Source organism: Babylonia areolata, chromosome 21 (assembly GCF_041734735.1).
Source record: "Babylonia areolata isolate BAREFJ2019XMU chromosome 21, ASM4173473v1, whole genome shotgun sequence".
In the NCBI taxonomy this organism is placed as follows: domain Eukaryota; kingdom Metazoa; phylum Mollusca; class Gastropoda; order Neogastropoda; family Buccinidae; genus Babylonia; species Babylonia areolata.
Genome location: NC_134896.1, coordinates 20809417 through 20832997, shown reverse-complemented (window position 1 = coordinate 20832997; position 23581 = coordinate 20809417). Strand labels below are relative to the sequence as shown.

At 39.4% G+C, this 23581-nt stretch overlaps 1 protein-coding gene across 1 annotated transcript; it reads left to right on the top strand.

The window, feature by feature from the left end:
* Positions 1 to 609: 609 nt before the first annotated feature.
* Positions 610 to 23101, top strand: LOC143296187 (AP-5 complex subunit mu-1-like). Its single transcript, XM_076607997.1, has 15 exons — positions 610 to 788; positions 2523 to 2614; positions 3124 to 3250; positions 6103 to 6204; positions 6543 to 6616; positions 7035 to 7104; positions 10394 to 10528; positions 11342 to 11422; positions 12486 to 12672; positions 15021 to 15154; positions 18298 to 18398; positions 18813 to 18898; positions 20416 to 20546; positions 21666 to 21762; positions 22385 to 23101. The coding sequence occupies exons 2-15, from the start codon at positions 2541 to 2543 to the stop codon at positions 22453 to 22455; spliced, it is 1470 nt and encodes a 489-aa protein (XP_076464112.1). The 5' UTR covers positions 610 to 788; positions 2523 to 2540; the 3' UTR covers positions 22456 to 23101.
* Positions 23102 to 23581: the final 480 nt, after the last annotated feature.

Genomic DNA, 23581 nt, shown 5'->3' with positions numbered 1-23581 from the left:
CCTGGTTTCAGTTTCTCATGGATCGAGGCATCACTGCGGACAAATCCATATACGCTAAATCACATCTGCCTGACTAGCAGCATAACCCAACGCCCTTTGTCAGGCCTAGAGTGTATATATATATTTATATAAATCATTTGGTTTGTCTGTCAAAAATCTTTGCGGCTTCATCAGACATTTGCCAGAGGACACATATGGGTTCTTTTTCAGTGATGCACACGGGACGTCGGTTTATTGTCTCATCCGAATGACAAGACATTCAGTTTGATTTTCCAACCAAACTTGGGAGAAAGGACGAAATCTGGATTCGAACCCAGACCTCCACGGACACTGTATTGGCAGACTCAGCTACGATAAACGTCTCAAAAACCACTCTTCTTCTTTTTCCACTAGACGACCAACATCAGTTCTGTATATTTTGAAAATGTTCTAAGTTTACCAAGAAGTGGATATATGTCTGTGAAGATGGTGGGAGGTGGGTGTAAGAGAACGTGTTTGTTTTGGGAAGTTTTGTTATCTTGGGGTGAATTGTTTTAAAACACGCACTCAATACATACCTCTCAGATGTGAGAGGAATAAACAATACAAGTACATTAGAGTTATTTCCCCTTGTTGTGTTTCAATGTTGTTCTTCGAACTTCTACAAGAATAGAATGCATGCAAAAGAATAATCTAAATAATTCTGATCGACAGATTGTCTCTGCAAATGAAAGTTTATCCAACATTATCTCAAAATCATTTGCACGTTACATTCAGTGGTACACAACATCTGAAACTGTGAACGTCAGGTGGGTGTGGCAAAAGATTGAGCCGAAACAATCGTAAGACTACTTCACCACGAATCACCAGTGGTCTCTTGTTTTTAATTGTTTCTAATAATCAATATTCTGGTATTTTTTTAGTGTTAAAAAGTTAGATCAATTTTGAACAATTGCTTCATGTTAGCTGACAACAAAGTGCTACAAAATATTCCCAATCATGTGTTCATGTTGGAAAGCTGTCAGCATCAAACACACACCTACACCCCCACCCCCACCACACACACACAGATGTGTGTGTGTGTGTGTGTGTACAACCTATAAAGACCATGGAGTCAAAGTATATTTGCTATCTTGTATAAACTATAAATGTTATCATCATCATCATTATCCAGTTGACGGCCACAATCGTCATGTTGATAACTCTGCTGCGACTAGAGGGTTGCATGGAGCTAGAGATGCTGTTGTATAGAAAAGATAAAGAACTAGACAGATGAGAAAAAAAACACTCAGGGGCTAGCTGATCCCAGTCCTCCAGAAGGGAGGGCTGGGCCCAAAAATAAGTTAAAAAATCAAAATGTTGTAAAGAGTGGGGGGCATTTGGGAGGGGGATGCCTAATCCTACCTACTCTATCTAACTACTACTTTTGCGGTTTTCAGTTTTCTTGGGGCACTTTTGACTTGAAGGTGTCAAGGGTGTCGGCTGCCATTGCTGTTTAAGGCAGTGCATTCCAGTCTGTGATGGTTCTAGGCAGAAAGGAGGATCCTCTGTATTGGGTCCTACACTGGATGCGGCTCAGCTGCTGTAGGTGTCCTCTTCTCAGTCTGGCAGGGGCAGTCACCAGCTTGCTTCTATTCACAATTGCCTCTTTGTTGAGGATTTTACGCAGCATAGCTAGCCTAGCAACCTTTCTGCGGTGCTGGAGGGAGGGCCACTGGAGTCTGTCAATGATGGCAGACACGTCAGATGTGTTATGGTACCTGTTGGTCACAAACCGGGCTGCTCTCCTCTGGACTGCCTCAATCTTGTCAATATTCTGTTGGCTATGTGGGTCTTATACTGAGCAATATGATAAATGTTATGATAAATTGTGAAAAGCATGCCTCATCAGAGTCATCTGTATTTTGGTGAACTTAATGAATTTCTTAATCAGAGTAAATGCCTGGTTTAAAAGATGTTTCTGTACTTGTGTAGCATGCTCCCACAAAGGTGTTTTCTTCTGATTCAACTAAAATAACACAGCTGTGATACTTTGTGATATGATTATAAAGTTACTATATGCCTCACACACAGATGCATACAATATCAATGATGTTGATGAGGATGTTGATTTTTAGGTTTGTTGATCTAACAATTTGACAGTGTTCCAAAGAAATTTGATTTAGACTATGGAGTGTCTGTTAGTTATTGGTGTGGACTGGATTGTTTTGAAAAATAAAATAAAATAAAATAAAATAAAAAGACTACAAAATGACAAGACACTTTAAGGTCAAGGGAAACTTCTTTTTGAGTTTCACAGTTCTTTTAGAAGTTACAAGTCTTGTTTGATTGTTTTAAAACCATTTTTAACTGAATAGCATTTGGACAACAGAGCTTCACTTGTGTTTTCTGGGACAGAATATTTTAGACTTGCTGATATACAATACTTAGCTTCAGTTCTCAGACATTGCATGGAACTTGATAAGGCTGTTTTACTTTTTAGTTGCACATAGCTTTTTCTTTTGTTTGTGTTCAGATATTTTTTTGTGTGTGCATTGTCTCAGGGGCTGAGACAGGACACGATGAGTGTTCGCTATGTCTGGATATTTCAGCTGCCTGGCACACAGTCTAAGGCTGTCAAGGTGCTCTTCTCCAGGTAATTAGTTTAGGAGGAAGAAAATCAACATTTAAAAGAAATAATCATATTCTTGTAAATGCAAGAATACTGTCTGTTAAATATTTAATTGATGGCTTGGCATGATAGCATTACACAGATGAATATTATTATTCTGAGTGATATTGTCATATTTAACATAATGGTATCAGCATATTTATTGTTGATTGTCTCCTATTATGAATACTTCAGTATACATTATTCGGCTTTAGATTTTGTGTTTTGTTTTTTGTTAATGATATTTCAGTGATTTTGACTTAAACTAGTTAAAGATATAATTTGATTTGATAGAATTTAAGTCATTTGACTGAAGAAAACTGAACAATATAAGCTAAAAGAATAATCTACTTCACATAAGAAACAGTGCACACACACACACACACACACACACACACACACACACACACGCACGCACACACACACACACACACACACACACACACACACACACACACACACACACACATGCTGATGAATGAAATATGTTTCAGAAAATTCCCAACAGTGGAAAAGCGAGCAAAGCAGGTAGCAAGTAATGGCTATGTGAAAGTTTTGCCTGATCCACAGATGGCTCGTCTCATCATCCAAGAAATTGGATATGGTCCTGTTGGCAAAAAGGTACAATAAATTTTATCCTGAGTGATAAACAAAATAGGTGATTGCATTCTGTTTGTGTTTGTATAAATTGTCTTTTAATTACACATACTTAACCGTGACCCACTAGTGCAGACTCCGGCAGGGGTCTGACATTCCTGTCCTGTGCAAACTACTATCCGCCTATGCGGAGAAGACGAAAGTAGCTACGACTGTTAACCTCCCGGAAGTAGGTAACCTCCCCTTTGCCACCCTGACTAGCGCCCTCTTTTTCCGGCAGCCATCATGACTCCTGTTCCTGTGCTCTTCTTACAGTTAAGTTTTTTCGTATTTTCTGTCTGTCGATTCTCTGGCGTTCTTGTTTTTTGTCAAATTATGTCTCCAACCAGGTCACATAATTATATAGCTCGATTGGGTGATCACGCTAAAATTAAGCCGCAATCGCAATCGATTCATTGACACTCTGGGCCCTCTACTCCTGGAAATTTCCTTGGACCAGTTTAAGAATCAGAAACAGAAACATCTGAAAATTCACACAAAACTCCTCTTCCATATATCTGTGTGACTGTCACCACTACTACTGCCCATCTCATTCATTACAGTTAACAGTCAGACAACTTCATTTACACGTCCCAAGACTTAGACAGTGTCTGCCGGTCACCACCCTTTATCTCTCAAGCCCATCTATTTGGAACAAGCTCTCTCCTTCTGTTGGGGAAAAAGCCTACATTCATCTTCAAGTCAGCCCTTAAAACTCAAACTTTTCCAAATTATGTCTTTTTTCCTTACATGTAATTGTTCATGTCTGTATAGCTTTAAGCTTTCTCTCCTTTTTGTTTTATTCACTTGAAATCATTATTGTAAGCTGTTCTTGAACATATGTGTAGATTATTAGTTCTTCTTCGTTCATGGGCTTCAACTCCCACATTCACTTGTACAGTGCAAGAGTAACCCTTTACCGTTTTTATCCCCATCATGTGGGCAGACATATTCCGTTTTCAGGGGGATACATGCTGGGTATGTCCTTGGTTCCAAAACCCAGCGAATGCTGACATGGATTATGAGATCTTTAACATGCAGATTTGATCTTCTGCATTGGTGTACAAACAAAGGTGGTTCAAGCACAAGCAGGTTCGCACATCTCCACCCTTTACTCACTCGGTGCTGTGAGTCGGATTTGAATCGGGGACCCTCAGATTGATAGTCTGACACTTTAACCACTCAGCTGTTGCACCCATCTGAATGATTAGTGTGTTCTTTCCATTTTTTGTTTTTGTTACTTTAAATCATCCTTGCCTGGTCTTCTTGTACTTACGTGTGAATGATTAGTTTGTACAATGTTTTCATTTGCTTTTTTGTTTGACAAACAAGATCATCTAGTTCTGTGTAAATATCACTGTTGTTATTATTATTATTATAACATTCAACCTACAAGCAAACACACTATGAAGAGAAAGGTAAAGCTTTATAATGGACAGTACAATGGAGTGTGGTAAAATTTCAACAACACAAATTTCTCCTTCAGACACACTGAAAAAGCTTCACCCCAGAAAGACACAAATAGAAAAATACCTCTTAGTCAATTTGTTGTCAGTCAGCAACTTTGATAAGTTTAGGCATGAAGTTAGTGGGGAAAAAAGGTTTTGTGAATTATGATATTTGTTCAAAATTGTGATTTTAGTCAAGTGTCATGCATTCAGAAAAAAAAAGTATTTTAGAGATTCTGTAATCTTAGTGAGCATTCAGTGGGTTGCAGAAATACAAACAAGTATACCCAGCAAACACACCCCAGAAACAGGAATGTGACTACCCACATTGCTGGGCAGAAATGGTCATTCATGCAGAAGCCTGTTTGCTGATCATTGTGAATGTGTGATTTGCAGCCCACAAACACAGGATAAGAAGGAGATAAATGTGTGCACATGACTAAATCTTTTGTATCGATTTGCATATGTTATGTGTTCATCAGGATATGTTTCTATTGTATTGAACAGAAGAATCTGCGTTTTTATCTGTGTGTGTACATATCATATGATTTGTCCATCTGTCTGTCTGTCTGTCTGTCTACCAATCTGTCTTATATCTATCTATGTATGTACCTATCTTATAATCTATCTATCTCATATATCTATCTGTCTATCTGTCAATCTATCTATCTATCTGTCTGCCTGTCTGTCTCTCTGTTAATCTATTTATCTTTCTTATATCTGTCTGTCTGTCTACCTGTCTGTCTTATATCTGTCTATCTCTGTCTGTCTGTCTATTTACCTATCTTACAACCTATCTATCTCATCTGTCTATCTATCTATCTGTCTGTCTGTCTGTCTGTCTATCTCTCTATTAATCTACTTATCTTTTTTTTTTTAATCTGTCTGTCTGTTTGTCTATCATTGTATCAGTCAATGTGTGTGTGTGTGTCTGTGTCTGTGTCTGTGTATGTCTGTGTGTGTGTGTGTTTGTACAAAACCAGACTAATGCAGTACAATTGATACAAATAAAACAAAATGCAATATGGTATGTACAATGGAATGGAGTGCAATGCATTATTAAACAATAGAATACAATACAATACCTCTTCTGTACAGTCCATGTGTACATAAAATCTGACTGAAGTTCCTGCGTTTGATATAACAGTGTAAACTCTGTTGTGCCAAAAGTCATAGGTCATTACAAAAGTAATATTTTCTTCAGAAAAATTGAAAGACGTTTCATGACTTATAATTTTTTTTGTTTGTATTTCTAAACAATGTCTCATATATCTATCTATCTATCTAGCTGCTTTGGTATGTGTTTGTTACATATTCAGAATGATTTGTGAACATTTTCAAACAACATTACCTATTAGTATTACAGTTTGTATCAATTTGCTGTGTCAGTTTCTTGCAGAGAGGGACAGTTACCGTGAGCAGTTGCAAAAGCCTGTGTTCAAAGTCAGAACAGATGAAGGAGAAATATGGCCTCTAGTTATTCTTCAGCAGGTATTTGTGATGATGTTTTATTTCAAAAAGAAGTATGATGTATGTGTGTGTGTGAACACAGTGAATTTTTCTGAAAACTATTGTGTATGAGTTGAGTGTGCATGTGTGTGTGTTGTGTGTGTGTGTGTGTGTGTGTGTGTGTGTGTGTGTGCATGCATGCACATGTGCATCTATATGTAATTGTGTGTATATGTGAAAGTGTTAGTGTGTGTGTGTGTGTGTGTGTGTGTATTATAGTATTTAATTCTTATGTGTGTACATTTTTTTCCATGGTAAGTTTTGCACAGATCAGTCACTTGGTATTGATAAATGTACAATCTGCAGCATGTTACTTTCAGGGTGATTTGCTTCTGTGCTGTCTGCCATTGACTGAATCTGGATATTCATCATCTGACAACAATCTCATAGACATGTAAGTAATATAACTCCGTGTGTGTGTGTGTGTGTCTGTGTGTGTGTCTGTGTGTGTGTGACTCTTTGAATGACAGAAAAGGTGAAGAGTGAGAGACAGAGGGAGAGAATGCTTATAAATGCATTTATATCAAGAGCATTTTTTCAAGACTGCAGGGCTTAAATGTTTAGTTCTTTGGCACAAAGTCCTTTTGATTCTTTTATTTGTTTGTTTGGTTTGCTTTATACATACATGCTCTTTAGGGTCAGTATTGTGTGTTTACATATGCATGATTTCTTCATTTGATTTTGGATAATATCTATAAAAAAAAAAAAAAGAAGAAAAAAAAGAGATAAATTGAATCTTTCTGTAATGATCCTTTTATTTGCAGGAGTTTTGTGTGTCATGCATACTCATAAAAAAAATATGTTGGTTCCAGTCCTTCAATATCTCAGGGTTTTGCTTTGCTGTCCTGTTTGTCGGAGGCACTTCGTGTCACAAGTCAAGAGGTAATGAAATATAATGCAAATTTTATTTATGAACTCAGTAGTTGAAATAGGTGCGTGTGCGTGTGTGTGAGTTCGTTCTTTAGTTTAACGTCTTTTCACTGTATGTGATATTAGATGAGTGTGTGCGTGCGTGCATGTGCGTGTGTGTGCATGCGTGCGTGCATTTGTGTGTTTGTGCATGCATGTGCATGTGTTTGTGTGTGTGTGTGTGTGTGTGTGTAAAAATGGCTGTGCATGCCTGCATCTGGTATTTGAATGTGTACACATTTGTGCATGTGTGTGAATGTGTTGTTTTGTTTTTTGGTTTTTTGGGGGTTTTTTTTCTTTGTTTTAGTTTTTAATGATGAATAATTTAGTTTGGTTTGGTTTTTGCAGTTTGTGTAGAAAAAGGAATTTGACTAAAGGAAAAAAATCACAAGACCATCTTGTTGACGCTTGCAGTGACAGATTCACAATTAGTATTTTGGATGGATATTTCAGTGGAACACGTTAAAGAGACAGTTGACTTTCTTGTCCTGTTATTATGTTTTGAAAACTGAATTTTCATCTTCCTGAACACAGTAACTTTGACAGTGATGTTGATTATGATTAACCCTTTCGCTGCCAGGAAAATAAGATTTAAGTGAAATCTATTTGCCAGCGTTTTTTCCCAAAAAAAAGGGTATAAATTTTCCAAAAATTCTGTGCTCTTTGTTATTGGAGAAAGACCCATAAAAGTATATATTTTCTGAAAGGTAAATGAATAAAGAATACAAAACACATGCTGTTTTCCCATTTTATATATTTTTAGTGACATGCTGTTGTTTTGAAATCAGTGTTTTGTTTTTTGTCACATTTTCAACTTGTTCATTACAAACATTAGTCAGGTAATTTGCACAAAAACATCATATTTTCTGGACAAATGGATATCTGCAAACACAAAATCATACTAGAACAACCACAATATATATATATATATATTTTTAAGAGATAGATACACAATACATTGTGACTTCTCCAAGTGATAAGATGGATGTGAGGCCACGCCCCCTCAGTCTCCACCCCCCTCCTCGTCACCCCTCTCACACGGTCACTTGATTCAGTTCTCATCAGACCGCGTTGGCTGCGTGCCAAGAATATCGCTCTGCTGCTAATTCGGTCATCTGTCGTCTGCTAACATCTGTACAGCCGGCATCACTCACTGACAGTCGCATCTTGGCCACTCTCTTGATTACTCCCTTTATTTTCTATCAGATCGTCCTATAAATGTTCATCTCTATCTTCTCCTTCGAATTTACGCTTCAATTCTTTCTGAGCATCAGCTAAAGAAGGAAATCATGGTTGATTTAGTTCGTCACGATCGCATGTCTTGAGCACAGCGTCAGTCCGACATTTTGTTGAGCGAGCGAGGAGAGAAGTCAGGCAAACACTTGGACAGTGACCCAACCAAAACGTTCAAATAAAGGACTGCTTCATGACGTAGATGGGGTTTCTAGCTATGAATAGAATCTAGAGAGATTCCCCAGGCTAAAGCTACCACTATTTTTGCCAAGGAAGTGAATGCAAACCAGGGAAAAGTCAGAATATTTCGATGACGAGTTATCTCGTCATGCAGGCAGCGAAGCATACATGCTTGCCATGACGAGTTATCTCGTCATGCAGGCAGCCTAGGGGTTAATGTTAGTATAAATAGTAGAGACAGTACTATTGCTGTTCTTCTTTGACTCACTTTTTTCTTTTCACTTTGTTTTGCACACATGATTTATTGCTTAACAGAATAATACCATCATTATGTTTGTTGATGTTTTGATTAGTGATATTGTTGTTATTGCTGTGAATTATCATATAATATGAAATAATGATAATAAAAGATAATGAAAATAATGAAAGCAGTTATGATACTAAGTAATCATCATCATCATCATCATTATTATTATTATTATTGTTATTATTGTCATCTTCATCGCCATCATCATTCTTGTCACAATAATAATGATGATGATGATGATAGCTTCTTCTTCTTCTTCTTCTGCGTTCACTCGTATGCACACGAGTGGGCTTTTACATGTATGACCGTTTTTACCCCGCCATGAAGGCAGCCACACTCCATTTTCGGGGGTGTGCATGCTGGGTATGTTCTTGTTTCCATAACCCACCGAATGCTGACATGGATTACAGGATCTTTAACATGCGTATTTGATCTTCTGCTTGCATATACACACGAAGGGGGTTCAGGCACTAGCAGGTCTGCACATATGTTGACCTGGGAGATCGTAAAAATCTCCACCCTTTACCCACCAGGCGCCGTCACCGTGATTCGAACCCAAGACCCTCAGATTGACAGTCCAACGCTTTAACCACTCGGCTATTGCGCCTGTCGATGATAGCTTCTACTAGTACTACTTCTTCTACTGATAATGATTGTTTATTGTTTTTCTTCTTCTTTTTTTATTTTTTTTTTTTACCCAGACTTTTTTGGGTCAACCACCGTTTTATTTTGTATATAAATTACGCAATCAACTAAACACCATGGAAATAATCAAAACAATATGCAGCATTCCATAACTATGACAAAGTAATCAATAGCATTGATGGAATATATACAACTTTTCATTTACTGATTTTGGGCTTGTTACAATGGTATGGAAGGAAGATGTACAAGTCATAGAATTATGTGTACAAAACTTAGAATCAATCTTTTTTTTCTTTTTTCTTTTTCCATTTACACATTTCCTTTTTTTCAGGGACAAAAGATTCATCCTTTATTAACATTGTAAGTGACAAGACAGTCTTAAGAAAAAAATAAAAATGAAATAAAATAAAATAAAATAAAAAGGTTATAATGTGCTATGTCTACACAGACTATGCTGCACTCATTAATCATTGTTCACTTTGTTTAAAAAAAAAAAAAAGAAAAAAAAAGGGGTGAAATTGTTGACATATACTTCAACACACGCAGTAACAACTGATAAAGTGTGGCACTATCAAAGAAGCAGGTGAAAACAAGGTGCAAGGCACACTGAAAACATAGTGTTCTGTGTATCATAGCATGTGATAGGAGGGGTGAAAAGAAAGGCACTCTGGGTGCAACATTTGAGTTTGAGTTCGAGTTCTATCCTGCATGGATAATGATTGTTTCTAAGTATTATCATAATTACTAATTATATCAGTTGTTACTAATCAGTAGTAGTAGTAGGAGTAGCAGAATATTTGTTGTTACTCATTATTGTTGTTTTCACTATTGTTATTGTTTTTCCGTTTTGTTTTTGTTTTCTGATTTTTTTTTCTTTTCTTTTTTTACGTTTGTCAGTTTGCAACAAGGCTGACAGAGCTGCCAGCCTTTCTGAACGAGGCGGCCCCCTTTGGCTGTGTGAGAGACACCTGTGCAGACAGTGTGCTGGCCAAGCTGACCAACAGACCTGTCACTGTTCACAAAACAGACAAGGTGAGCAATAGCCAAGTGGTTTAGGCATTGGATTTTCAATCTGAGGATCCCGGGGTCGAATCACAGTAATGGCACCTGGTGGGTAAAGGGTGGAGATTTTTCTGATCTCCCAGGTCAGCATATGTACAGACCTGCTAGTGCCTGAACCCCCATTCATGTGTATATGCACGCAGAAGATCAAATACGCACGTTAAAGATCCTGTAACCCGTGTCAGCATGCATAAAATGCTAGTAATGGTCAAAGTTATGACCGCTGAGCATTAATGGAAGAAGAAGAAGAAGATCGTCATTGCCTGTTTATGGACCAAGTCGGCTTGTGTGTGCAAGTGAGTCGGGATTAGAATCCAGCTGTGGCTTTTTACCAGAACTTTTTTTCTCTGGGTTATGATAAGAAATGGAAATGTGTGTGTGTGTGTGTGTGTGTGTGTGTGAGAATGCATGCATGTATGTGTGTGTGCGTGTGAGCGCGCAAGTGAGTGCATGTGTGCATGGTGCATTTGTGTGTGTATGCCAGCATCTGCTATTTGGATGTGCACACATTCATGCATGTGTTTGAATGTGTGCCAGGGCTTGTTGATTGAACTCAGGGGGTGGAAGGGGGAGGGGGGTTCTTCTTTTGTCTTTTGCTGGAGCCAGTTCTGTTTGGTGTTAGATGTTCACTCAATATAGAAATCTACAAGTCAGTTGCATGAGTAAAACTCTACAGACTCTTTGGCAGCAGAGTTGATAAGCTCACCCTACAGCCTTACAGATGTCCTTTGTGACAGTGACCCATGTTGATGGTGGAATAACTGCCCCCCACAATGTTTGCAGCAAGCGGCATGGAAACCAACGTTGCACCGTGGCAAGTGCAGCATACACCTTGGCATCACTGAGTACATAAGGGCTTCACAGGTGGGTACTGTCTGGTAAAGTCCGTTTATGTTGCAGCTGGTGTTCAGCAGGATACTTATTCAGCGAATGTGACATGATTAGTGGTGAGAGATGAATAGACTTTGCCTGGCATCAGTTTTATACCTATACTCTGAGATAGAGAATCAGAGTCATTAGAAATAACTGTACTCTGAGATAGAAAAAAACAGTCATTAGAAATACCTGTACTCTGAGACAGAAAATAACAGAGTAATTAGAAATACCTACACTCTGAGATAGAAAAAACAGTCATTAGAAATACCTACACTGAGATAGAAAAAACAGTGTCATTAGAAATACCTACACTCTGAGATAGAAAAAAACCAGAGTCATTAGAAATACCTACACTCTGAGATAGAAAAACAGTCATTAGAAATACCTGTACTCTGAGATAGAAAAAACAGAGTCATTAGAAGTACCTATACTCTGAGACAGAAAAAAAACAGAGTAATTAGAAATACCTATGCTCTGAGATTGAAAAACAGAGTCATTAGAAATACCTATACTCTGAGATAGAAAAATAGAGTCATTAGAAATACCTACACTCTGAGATAGAAAAAGAAAAACAGAGTCATTAGAAACACCTGTACTCTGAGATTGAAAAACAGAGTCATTAGAAATAACCAGAAAGCAGTGGGTGAGTCTGTCATGGTGTTTTGCAATTACAGGTACATTCTCACCTGCACATGCACGCATGTAATTACTCATTGGCACATGCAGACATACGTAGGAGGGAACACACACACACACACACACACGCACACACACACACACACACACACACACACACACATACACTTGTGTATACACACATACATGCATACACATAAACACATAGAGACACCCACTTATGCAGACACACACTCACCGACATTATCTCTCACTTTCACAACAAACACACACACACACACACACACACACATATTCACTCTAAAGAAAAACCAATACAACACATAAATGACTAGAGACACCACATTAAAAATCTGTGTTCATCATTTTTGTTTTGTCCTTTCCTGAAGCTGAGCACATGAATCTCATGTTGCAGTGTGACCAGGAAGAGATGGGAGACGCCATGGAGGTGTTTGGGTCGGTGCTGTGTCGAGCAGAATTGGAGGGTGTGTCAGCAGACATCATTCTGAACATCAGCCACGCCCCTGAGAGCCTCAGCATTCCTCTGGATCAGCTGACTGTCCATCCGTGTGTGCTGAGTGCTGACTGGATGCCTCTGCCTGGTGAGTGTGCATGGTGTTGGTGTGGGACGATGGTTAAAAGATTGTTGTGTGTTTTTTTCGCATTTTATTTTATTTCATTATCTATCTGCTTACTTCTAATTTAAAAAAAATTGTATATTTATTCATTTGTTTACTCATTTATTCATTAACTTAATGATGTATCAGTTTATTTGTTTATGCTTTTTTCCCCTCCCTCAAGGCCTGCATTGGGTTACGCTGCTGGTCAGGCATCTGCTAAGCAGATGTGGTGTGGTATATTTGGATATGTCCAAACACATTGACGCCTCCTTGAGTAACTGAACTGAACTGTCTTTTAGACTGCTGGGATGTGTGCATTTTACACAGCGTACTCTGGCTGCATATGAACTTTGTGAATTGAATGCACTCCAGTTGATTTGAAGCATGATCATGGTATTTCATATTGGAAATGTTTTGTTAGATTAGAATGTTTGTTGAGTGTACACTAGCATTAGAAAAAAAAAAAAAAAGACAAAGAGTGAAGCAGATGTAGTATTTGAAAAAAAAAATCCATTTTACCCTAGGGAACTTATAGCCTCGGCAGGCACCCTGTCATGTTGATGCTGAAAGATGAGAAAATATTCTGAAATCGAATTGTAGCAGTTAGTTCCCTTCCCTTGCAGTTTATCTTCTCCTTCTTCTTTGTTTGTGGGCTACAACTCCCACGTTCACTCGTATGTACACGAGTGGGCGTTTACATGCATGACTGGTTTTACTCCGCCATGTAGGCAGCCATACTCTCTTTTTGGGAGTGTGCATGGTGGGTATGTTATTGTTTCCACAACCCATGGAATGCTGACATGGATTACAGGATCTTAAACTTGCGTATTTGATCTTGTGCTTGTGTATACACACGAAGGGGGTTCAGGCACTAACAGGTCTGCACATATATTGACCTGGGAGATCAGAAAAGCTCCACCCTTTACCCACCAGACGCCGCAACCAAGATTCGAACCTGGGACCCTCAGACCCTCAGACTGAAAGTTCAACGCTTTAACCATTTGGCTGTTGCGCCCGTCTGCTCACAGTTTATAAAAATGCATATGTGGGAATATGGAAACCGTTTTAATAAAATGAATTTTGACACTCAGAGCAGTGCTTGGGCATAGGGTTCAATGAGCTGAACATGCATGATTATGAATGAAATGGACGCACACTCATGTTTACTTGTTGTTTCTCTCATTCTCTCTTGCCTTGACTACTGTAACTCTCTATTGTCTGGTTTGCCTGCTTCATCCATTCAGTCCCTTCAGCGCATACAAAACTCTGCTGCCCAACTCGCCTCAGAAAGAAAAGATCTGAGCACATCACTCCTCTTTTGCAACATCTCCACTGGCTCCCTGTCTCACACTGAATAAAGTACAAGATCAGCACTCTATGCTACAAATGTATTCACAAATCAGCCCCTTCCTATCTCTGTGGCTGCCTTCACCTCTACACTCCATCTCGCTCACTACGATCAGCTTCGGATCCACTCTACGCATACCCACATTCAAACTCTCGACTGTTGGCCGCCGTTCTTTCTCTGTCTCTGGACCTTGCAATTGGAATGAACTTCCTCTTTCGCTTCGTCAAGTCTCCACACTCAGCTCTTTCAAGTCTGGCCTTAAAACCCACCTCTTCCCAAAATAGCCTCCCTTCCCTGCCTCTTCCTTGTATTCAGTTTCTCCAGTTTTAGATTTATGCGTGCGTGAGAATGACTGGTGCGAAAGGGCTTCGATTTGTCTCTGCACAAGATTCAGCGCTATTTAAATACCATGATTATTATTATTATTATTACTATTATTATTATTATGTGTTTGCTTATATGTTTGATTGTTCTGGTCTTCTCTGTCCTTCTATATTATGACTGTTATCACATGCATATAATGTATTGTCAGTGACTGAGTGAATTCATGTGATTCTTCTGAGTATACATATTGCTTCAGTTTAATTAGTGTAATGTATGAATGTATGAGTATTTTTACCAGTAAGAGAATTACTTGTATTTTAACTAGTAATAGAATTACTGTATTTACAGTGAGTGATTTGTGAACTTATTCATGTGTCTGTTTGTGTTTTTGCATATGTGTGTATTTGTGTGTTTTTAAATGTGTTTATTTTTTGTTGTTTTGTTCTGTTTGCATGTGTGTGTGTGTGTGTGTGTGTGTGTGTGTGTGTGTGTGTGTGTGTGTATGTGTGTGTGTGTGTGTGTGTGTGTATGTGTGTGTGTATGTGTGTGTGCGGAGGTGGGGTTGGTATGGATACTGTCAATAATTACATAAATGCATGTTGTGTGTGTGTGTGTATGTGTGTGTGTGCCTGTGTGTGTGTGTGTGTGTATGTTCCAGATAACAAAGCCAGCCATGGAGCTCCCGCTCCTCGGAGAATTCGCTTCTCTCCCCCAACAGAGAATTTCACACTCTGCCATTACTCGGCCAGACAACTGCAAGAGCTGCCAATATTTGGGTCCTTCACCATGAAGGTCTGATCACAAGATTTACACCCAAATTTGCATTTACACATACATGCAAGTATACACACTCACTTACACATGTGCCCACAAATGGAAGCATGCATCCGACAGCAGCGCATAAACACTGCCGTGAGAGAAATGCTGCACCGTTCTGATTCATGCTGCGCTTGTTTACACAACACATTTGTGCCCAGACATGCACACACACATGCATGCACGTCCACACATGCACACATAATGTGTATGATAATACACTTGTACCCAAACACCCTGTAAGCTCACATACACATAGAGATATGCACTCATTCTCATTCATACACATGCACACACACACACACGCTTACATACATGTATACATATTCACCATCTTACTGATCAAGAAAAGAATTTGTTAAGATTATATACATATTGGGAAAGATATCCATTGTGCCAAGCACTGTTCCTTAAAACAATATGTCGCACAGTGTTTAACATGTTTATTTGTTTTCAAATATATATTGTGCAGTGTGAGCACTAACCTTGATTATAATAATAATTATTATATTTATATAGCGCTGAACCTTGTGCAGTGACAAATCAAAGCGCTTTTGCACCAGTCATTCACACGCATGCATAACTCTAAAACTGGAAAAACTGAAGACAAGGAAGAGGCAGGGAAGGGAGGCTATTTTGGGAAGAGGTGGGTTTTAATACCAGACTTGAAAGAGCTGAGTGCGGAGACCTGACGAAGAGAAAGAGGAAGTTCATTCCAATTGTAAGGTCCAGAGACAGAAAAAGAACGGCAGCCAACAGTCGAGTGTTTGAATCTGGATATGCATAAACAGAGTGGATCCGAAGCCGATAGCAAAGAGCAAGGTGGAGTGTAGAGGTGAAGGCAACCACACAGATAGGAAGAGGCAGATTTGTGAATACATTTGCAACATAGAGTGCTGATCTTGTACTTTATTCTGTGTGAGACAGGTAGCCAGTGGAGATGTTGCAAAAGAGGAGTGATGTGCTCAGGTCTTTTCTTTCTGAGAACGAGTCGGGAGGCAGAGTTTTGTATGTGCTGAAGTGACAATAGATGAAGCAGGCAAACCAGCCAATAGAGAGTTACATTAGTCAAGGCAGGAGAGAATGAACAAAATGACAAGTCTAGATGTTGTGTCAGTGGACAGATATTTCCGGATGGAACTGATGCACTGCAATTGACAGTAGCAAGATTGACATGTCTGACTGATAAATTTTTGCATGGACAATGTGTTGTCAAGGACAACGCTGAGGTTCCTGACTGAACTGGAAAGAGGGATGGATGTACTGCCAAGTTTGATTGTGTCAGTTATGATGGAAGAGAGTTTTTCTTTAGTTCCTGTGATCATTGCTTCTGTTTTGTCCGCGATCGGTTGTAGCTTATTTAGAGTCATCTAGTTTTGTATGTCCAGGAAGCAGTTGACTGTTCCTTGCAAGAGCGGTGACAATTTTTCAGGGGTATCACTCTTCTGGAGTTGAGTGTCATCAGCATAAGAACGATGACTGACATTATGGCGGTTGATAATTTCAGTGAGAGGAGCAGTGTACGGTGTGAAGAGCACTGGGCCTAAAACAGATCCCTGTGGGACTCCATGTTCGATTTTAATGGGTTCAGATTGGAAATTATCAACAATGACAGACTGGAATCGATCAGTGAGATAAGATTTGAACCAGTCCAGAACAGTGCTGTTGATACCAAATGTAAAATGAAGACGGGAAAGAAGGATTGAATGGTCTATCGTGTCAAAGGCGGCTGACAAGTCGAGAAGAGTGAGAAGGGAAATTTTTCCCGAGTCGGACGCTAGCAGTAGATTATTCAGGATGTGGAGGAGAGTGATTTCGGTGCTGTGGTCAGCGTGATAGGCAGACTGAAATGGGTGGATGAGATTGTTGAAACAAAGGTGGTTGTTGAGCTGCTTGAGGACAGCTTTTTCAAGGAGTTTGGACAGGAATGGAAGATCAGAAACTGGTCGATAGTTTTTCAAAATGTTTGCGTCAAGGTTGGGTTTCTTCAGAAGAGGCCGGATGATTGCAGTTTTGAAAGTGGATGGGAACGTTCCAGTGAGAAGGGATGAGTTGACAATATTGGTGATTGTGGGGAGGGGCTGTGAGACACACTGGGAAAAGACCGAGGCTGGTATAGGATCGAGCTCACAGGATTTTATTGTCATTTCTTTCAGGATTTCATGGACTTTTATTTCAGTCAATGCATTAAAGGAATGGAGAGGAGTGCCGTTGAACTGAGGATCAGGATGAGCAGGTTGGAAAGTTGTTTGGTCTAAGTTGGTACGAATATTTTGGACTTTGTCGAAAAAGAAAGAGGAGACATTGGGGAGTTCAGTTTCATCTCATCAGAAGAAAAAACACTGTGTAGCAGTGCACCCAGATTGAAAGAGAATGTCCACAGATTTGATTCCTACAAGAGCCTGCATTTTTACTCTCCATCTAGAATGGTGGTTGGGATGCCAGGTGGGTTTTTTTAAAATTTTTTACAAGGTGTGTTCTTTTTTATTTATTTATATCTTTTAGATGATAAACCAACCAAGGTGTTATATGCAGCATGCACTTATTGCATGTTAAAGAAACCACAGCAACAAAAGCATTGCACCAGACAAAATACTGCAGAAAAATCTTATTTTGATGGAACTATTTGTGATTTTTGCAAAAGAATCACCAACCTCTAAAAAAAATCACAAAAATTAACATTATGCTTAAAAGTGTGTAAAAGTATATGTATTCTTGACGAAAAATGAATGGAGAATATAATTATCGTAACTTCAATGTTGACAGGATGAAATAACTCCCAGTGAGGGGAAGAAAACTCAGATTTTTAGAACAAAAAAAGACATGAACACACTTGCATACACACAGAAGAGGGAGAAGAAAAAAGCGACAACAATGTAGATGAATGCATGTATTTTTGCACATATGCAAGGATGCATGTATGTTTGTATTGGTCCAGGATATTGTTACTTTAAACTCTACACTAGTGGCAAAGGGGGAAAAAAAAGAGGAAATAAAAACAGCAGTTTGGGTTTTCGCTTTTTCTTTCTCCCTCTCTCTTTCTTCCTTTTTACAGATTAGGTACGTTAACAAGTTCTCACTTTATTTTGTTGTTTATTTTTTATGTTTTTCTGTTTTAGCCAGAAGATAATAGACTGCAAGTGTCAGTGCTGCTAAAACTCAGTGACCAGATACGAAATACCTTTGACTATTGTGAACTGCAGATACCGTTATTGAATGGGTATGTTGTTAATGTGTATGCTAATTTGAGTGCATTTGTGTCTGTACATGTCGTAATGACAATGTTTGAAAAAAGAATGTGCTTGTTTGTGCATCTGCCTGTAAATATGTGTGTGTGTGTGTGTGTGTTGCAGGGTGCAGGAGAGTGTGCGTGGAGGTGGTGGTGTGTGTGTGAGTATGCTTGTGTGTGTGTGTGTGGTGTGTATGTGTGTGTGTGTGTGTGCGAGTGTATTAGAGTATGTTTATGTGTGTGTGTGTGTGTGTGGTGTGTGTGTGTGTGTGTGTGTGTGTGCATATGCAAATGTGTGTATGTGTCAGACTTTATACAGATTTTTATACAGATTTTCACTACCCCTTAAAATGAATTTACACACATATTTCCTGTGATCCTAACAGTTTTTTTTCCTTGTCCTAGTCCTCCAGTACAGAATGTGGACTCCTCCCCTTCACAAGGCGTGGTCACTGTCTCTCCAGACAAGAGGATCGTGGTCTGGAACATAGGTGAACATTGGCTGTGTGAGGGGGATTGGGGAAATGTATTGTGAGGGTAATGCCACTGAAATGACCTGGAAGAACGGTCAGAAGAAGAACAGCAACTAAAAATAAAAAGATAAAAGAAAAATAAAGCACATGCAGTTGATGACCAAGAGTGCTCATTTCATAGGACTGGTAGTTATGCACTTACAGTTAGATGACTGATTACTCTTTGTTTAAAAAAACTAAAAAAAGGAATTGAATTACACTTGCTATACCGTGACCCATTGGTGCAGACTGCTACATGGTTTAAATTCCTGACCTGTGCAAAATACTACTTGGCCAGAGTTGGGAAATCTAAAGTAGTTGCATAATGTTCCTTGGCACAGTGTTGTAGTAGTAGTATAACTTCTCCAGGGTGGATAAGGGTTGGGATGGATAGAGAGAGATAGTAGGAGGTGAGGCGGGGGAGTTTCCAACAATATAGCAAATGATTGCATCATTTCAGAAGGGTTCTTGTTTATTTTGTTGTTGTTGTTTTGCTTGTTTGGTGTTACTGCTTTGTTATTCTTTTTTGACTGAAAGCAAAAGTATTTTCTCCATTTAAAAAAAAATCAGTCTTGAATTCTGAAGAAGGCCATAGCAATAAGAGTATTGATTTACCCTTCACCACTGTTAGTGGAAGTTTTCTTTTAACAGTGAAATTCTTCTTCTTCTTCTCCCTCTTCTTCTGTATTCATGTTCTGCAAATGTCCCAAGTTTACTCCTATGTTTGAGTCGGTTTTTACACGTACAACCATTTTTACCCTGTCATGGAGGCAATCCATTTTTCCATTTTTAGGGTTGTGCAGGCTTGGTTTGTTCTTGTTTCCATAACCCGCTGAATGCTGACGTCGACTATGGGATGTTTAGTGTGTGGATTTGATCTCCTGCATGTGTGTACCATGCGCCTAAAAGGGGTTCAGACTCTAGCAGGTCTGACTGCACATCTTTTGAACTTGGAGATCAGAAAAATCTCCACCGTTAACCCACCAGGTGCTGAGACCAGGATTCACTCCCAGGAGTCCTGTCAATGTCTTCAGTGTCGGCAGATTCATGGGGGTGTGTGGTGGCAGTCTCCACTCTGGGAGGGACGCTCACTCAGTCTGGCTCTGCAACTAAACCATTATTGTTGTTAGTAAGGGGCTTAGTAGGTGGTGTCCTAAGGACGTTAAATCAGAACAGGCACCACTGAACACCACCGAAGTGACTCAGCAGCAGTGCAGGGTCTCCTCAGGTGTGTGGCCTCCTGGCGACCTAATATCGATGGTTCCCTGTGGACTGCCGACACTGGAACTGTGACGGACGAACCTGGGTGTGGTCGTGTATGGGGGAATCTAAATGAGCAGCGTAGGAGTAATGCCACTGAAACAGTGCAGTTGATGGGCCAGCAAAAAAAAAAAAAAGGATTCACTTCCAGCACCCTAGGGGTTTCAATGTGCAGTATTTTAACCACTTGGCTGTTGTGCCCTTCACAGTGAGATGAATTATTTTTTCTTTTCCAGGGCAGAAATTCCCCAGCAAAAGCTTGGAAGTGAGCATGACAGCCACTGTCTATCTGGGTGACAAATCCAAAAGTGTCTGCCCCACCTCACCTGAAGACCAGTTCTGTGTCGACCTCAACTCCTACTGCCAGGTGGGTCTTGGTGGGATTTGTGTGTCTGTGTGTGTGTGTGTGTGTCTGTGTGTGTGCGCGCGTGCATGTGTGTCCATAGGTCCAGTGCTCAGCTATATATCACAGATTGATATAAGTTTACAGTTGGGCCAACAGCAAAGTGAGAGCTGTATTATCAATGGTTTCTCTGTCGCAATGGGAAATCATTTACAGCTTAGTCTTTTGTGAAGGACTATGACTCTGAAACTAGGAGGCAAAATTGCACTGGTTCTTAGTGTTGCAGCCTTGGGGGCTAGTTGGCCTTTTGGGAACCATCCCAACGCCAACTGTCCTGAAACCCTCTTGGCTCAGAGAGTGGGGATGTAAGTTGGGCAAGACACTCTCAACAATAATCAAATTCTAGCCCAGATAGTTGGGACAGCAGTTGCCTCCTCTGCTGTTCTGATGGTCGTAGTCAAACACAACTTACTATCATACTATACATACATACTGCATACTGTGTGTGTCCATGCACACATGTGTGTATGTGTGTGTGTGTGTGAATGTGTGTGTGTACATGCATCTGCATTAGTGTGTGCATGCTTGTGAGTGTTAGTGTATGGCTGTGTGGATATGTCTACTTGTCTAGATGTTTAGATTTTTTTTCTTTGAAGTCAGTTTGTGAATGCAGGCTTGTTAAGGATATGGGTATGTGTTCTGAGGGGGGGGGGGTGTATGTGTGGGAAGTGTGAGTGTGTCTGTCCTTAAGAATTTGCACATTATTTGAAGTAGCTTTCCTGATTGTGATACATAATAATTGTAGTTTTCTGATAGTTTGTTATGTGGGAAAGGGCTGGAGAAATTTAATAAGTGATTTAGTGCTATTTTGAGATCATCCACCCATTGTGGTTATTTAGTTCTTTAGTTCTTTTATTACAAATTAATTATTTTAACTCTTTTTTTTTACACATTGCCCAGCCAAGCAACTGTGAATGGGTCACTTAGTCTGACTCAAGCAATGGCATATGCATTTTTGGTTTCAGCTACTTTTTATTTGTAGTTATTGCCTTCGCCCACCTGAAGCAAATTTGAAGGGAGATGGAAGGGAGCGGATGCGCTCAGTTGAGCACCTGGTAATGGTTTGCGTGTTTTCTGTTTCAGCTGTATTTTATGGTGCCGGAATTCACTCATACTGGTTGCCATATTGATTCACGGTCTGTTCAGGTCTCTCCTGCTGCCAAGTTCAAACTGACTACAGGTGTGTGTGTGTGTGTGTGTGTGTGTGTGTGTGTGTGTGTGAACATGTGGAATAAAAAAAAATATTAAGAAAAAACAAACAAAAACACTTGTGTGTGTTTTGCCTACATTGAATAGATGAAAATCTGTGTTGATGAATGTGTGTGTCTTTGGGTAAGCATGTTTATCTTCAGTCACAAAACGATTCACAAAACAAATAATACGTGAATGAAAAAGCTATCTCTTTGACATGATAAATGACAAATTTGTGGGGGACAGACGACCATTGTGTGGAAAGTTGGCTGTAGGCTTGTGAAAGAAGGAGCCAAGCTGTGGCATTGCATAGGGGTTCGCAATGAGCGGCATGATGGGTGTGCCAGTGTTGAAACCTGACATTAAGATGCTCTGTTGTAAGTTCTAAAAGCTCTGGGTTTTCTGAGTGATCTTGATTCAAGATCAGAGTCACAGCTGGGATGTCAGTTTTGTTAGGAGTGAGTGCTGGAAAGGAGTGCTGGGGAAGATTACTTTTTGTCGGGTTGGATTCTGTACATTGATACATGAGTATTTATACCAGCGATGTATAAGCGCTTTGAGGTGTTGAAAAGTGCTGTATTAATGTAGGATTGATGATTGTGTCATGACAGGTCGAGAATACAAGTCGAACGACTACAAAATCTGGAATTCTCTTGGAGAAGCCTTGGTGGTCAAGAGATAATCATTGCATGAAGGTCATTCCTGCTACTGCCAGTTCAAATTCTTTCCCTTTAAACTGCTGTGAGAATAAGAAAGAAGAAAGAGTGTAGGACAGTGAATAGAGACAGTTTGATTTACAGTATAATTACACAATAGCAGTTGTTTTGATATAAAGACTTCTTTTTTTATGTGGTAATCGCTGTCACAGTATCACAGATTAGAGAAAACACACACACAAATTTACACACAGAATGAATTCAAACAAAACTGTATTAGTGCAAGCATAAAATGTGTGTGTGTTCAAAATGAATATTGTATACTGTGACACTGAGAACAGATTTGCATTGGGACTGATAATCTAAGAAAAGAAAAAAGTGTATCCTTCACTCTTGTTTTGGAGTTCAGCATTCTTTGAGAATAAAAAAAAGAAGTAAGTATATAGCTTTGGAGGAAACCCAAGTCATAGCAAGCACAACAGATGGCTTTCTCCTTTGGAAGGTGTTTCAGATGGCCCCATTTGCTGCCTTTAAAGGACTTCAACTCCCTCATCCCCAACTTTCCCTCTCACCACCATTCCCCCACCATCCCCCGCCACGACCCTGATTTTTTTTCACCAGCATCTGTTTTACTTACTGGTGATCAGATTGTAAAAAAGCAACAGCAAAGAACAAATAGCAAACGCACAAAATTGCATTCATTCATGCATTATTCTTTGTGTGTTTTTGTAGTTGTCGGCAGGTGTTCACTTGTGCCTGTGTTTTTCTTGCTGTACGATGCATCCTGTGGCTTTGTCTCTTTCACTCTTTCCCTTGTTCATTGTGTGTATGTGCATGTTCACGTGAAGCGATTGCAATTACTTCAGTCAGAAGTGGGATTTTTTTTTTATCATTGTTCCTTCTTTGCAGAAAACTTGTTACTTTTTATTATCATTTGGAACAGCATCTTTTGAAATTCTTTCCATGACGGAAAAGTTGTTCATCTGCACTGGTTTTGTTCCATTGTCACCTTATTGCCCTAAGAAAGATGCTGTTGCACTTTGTATTAAACACAGATTTGTTTCATTCTGGTTTTGCATTGGGAATAATTCTTGTACCTTTGGATTATATAGGTAATGATATAGAAAAAGGGCGATCTGTTTTTTGTTTTGA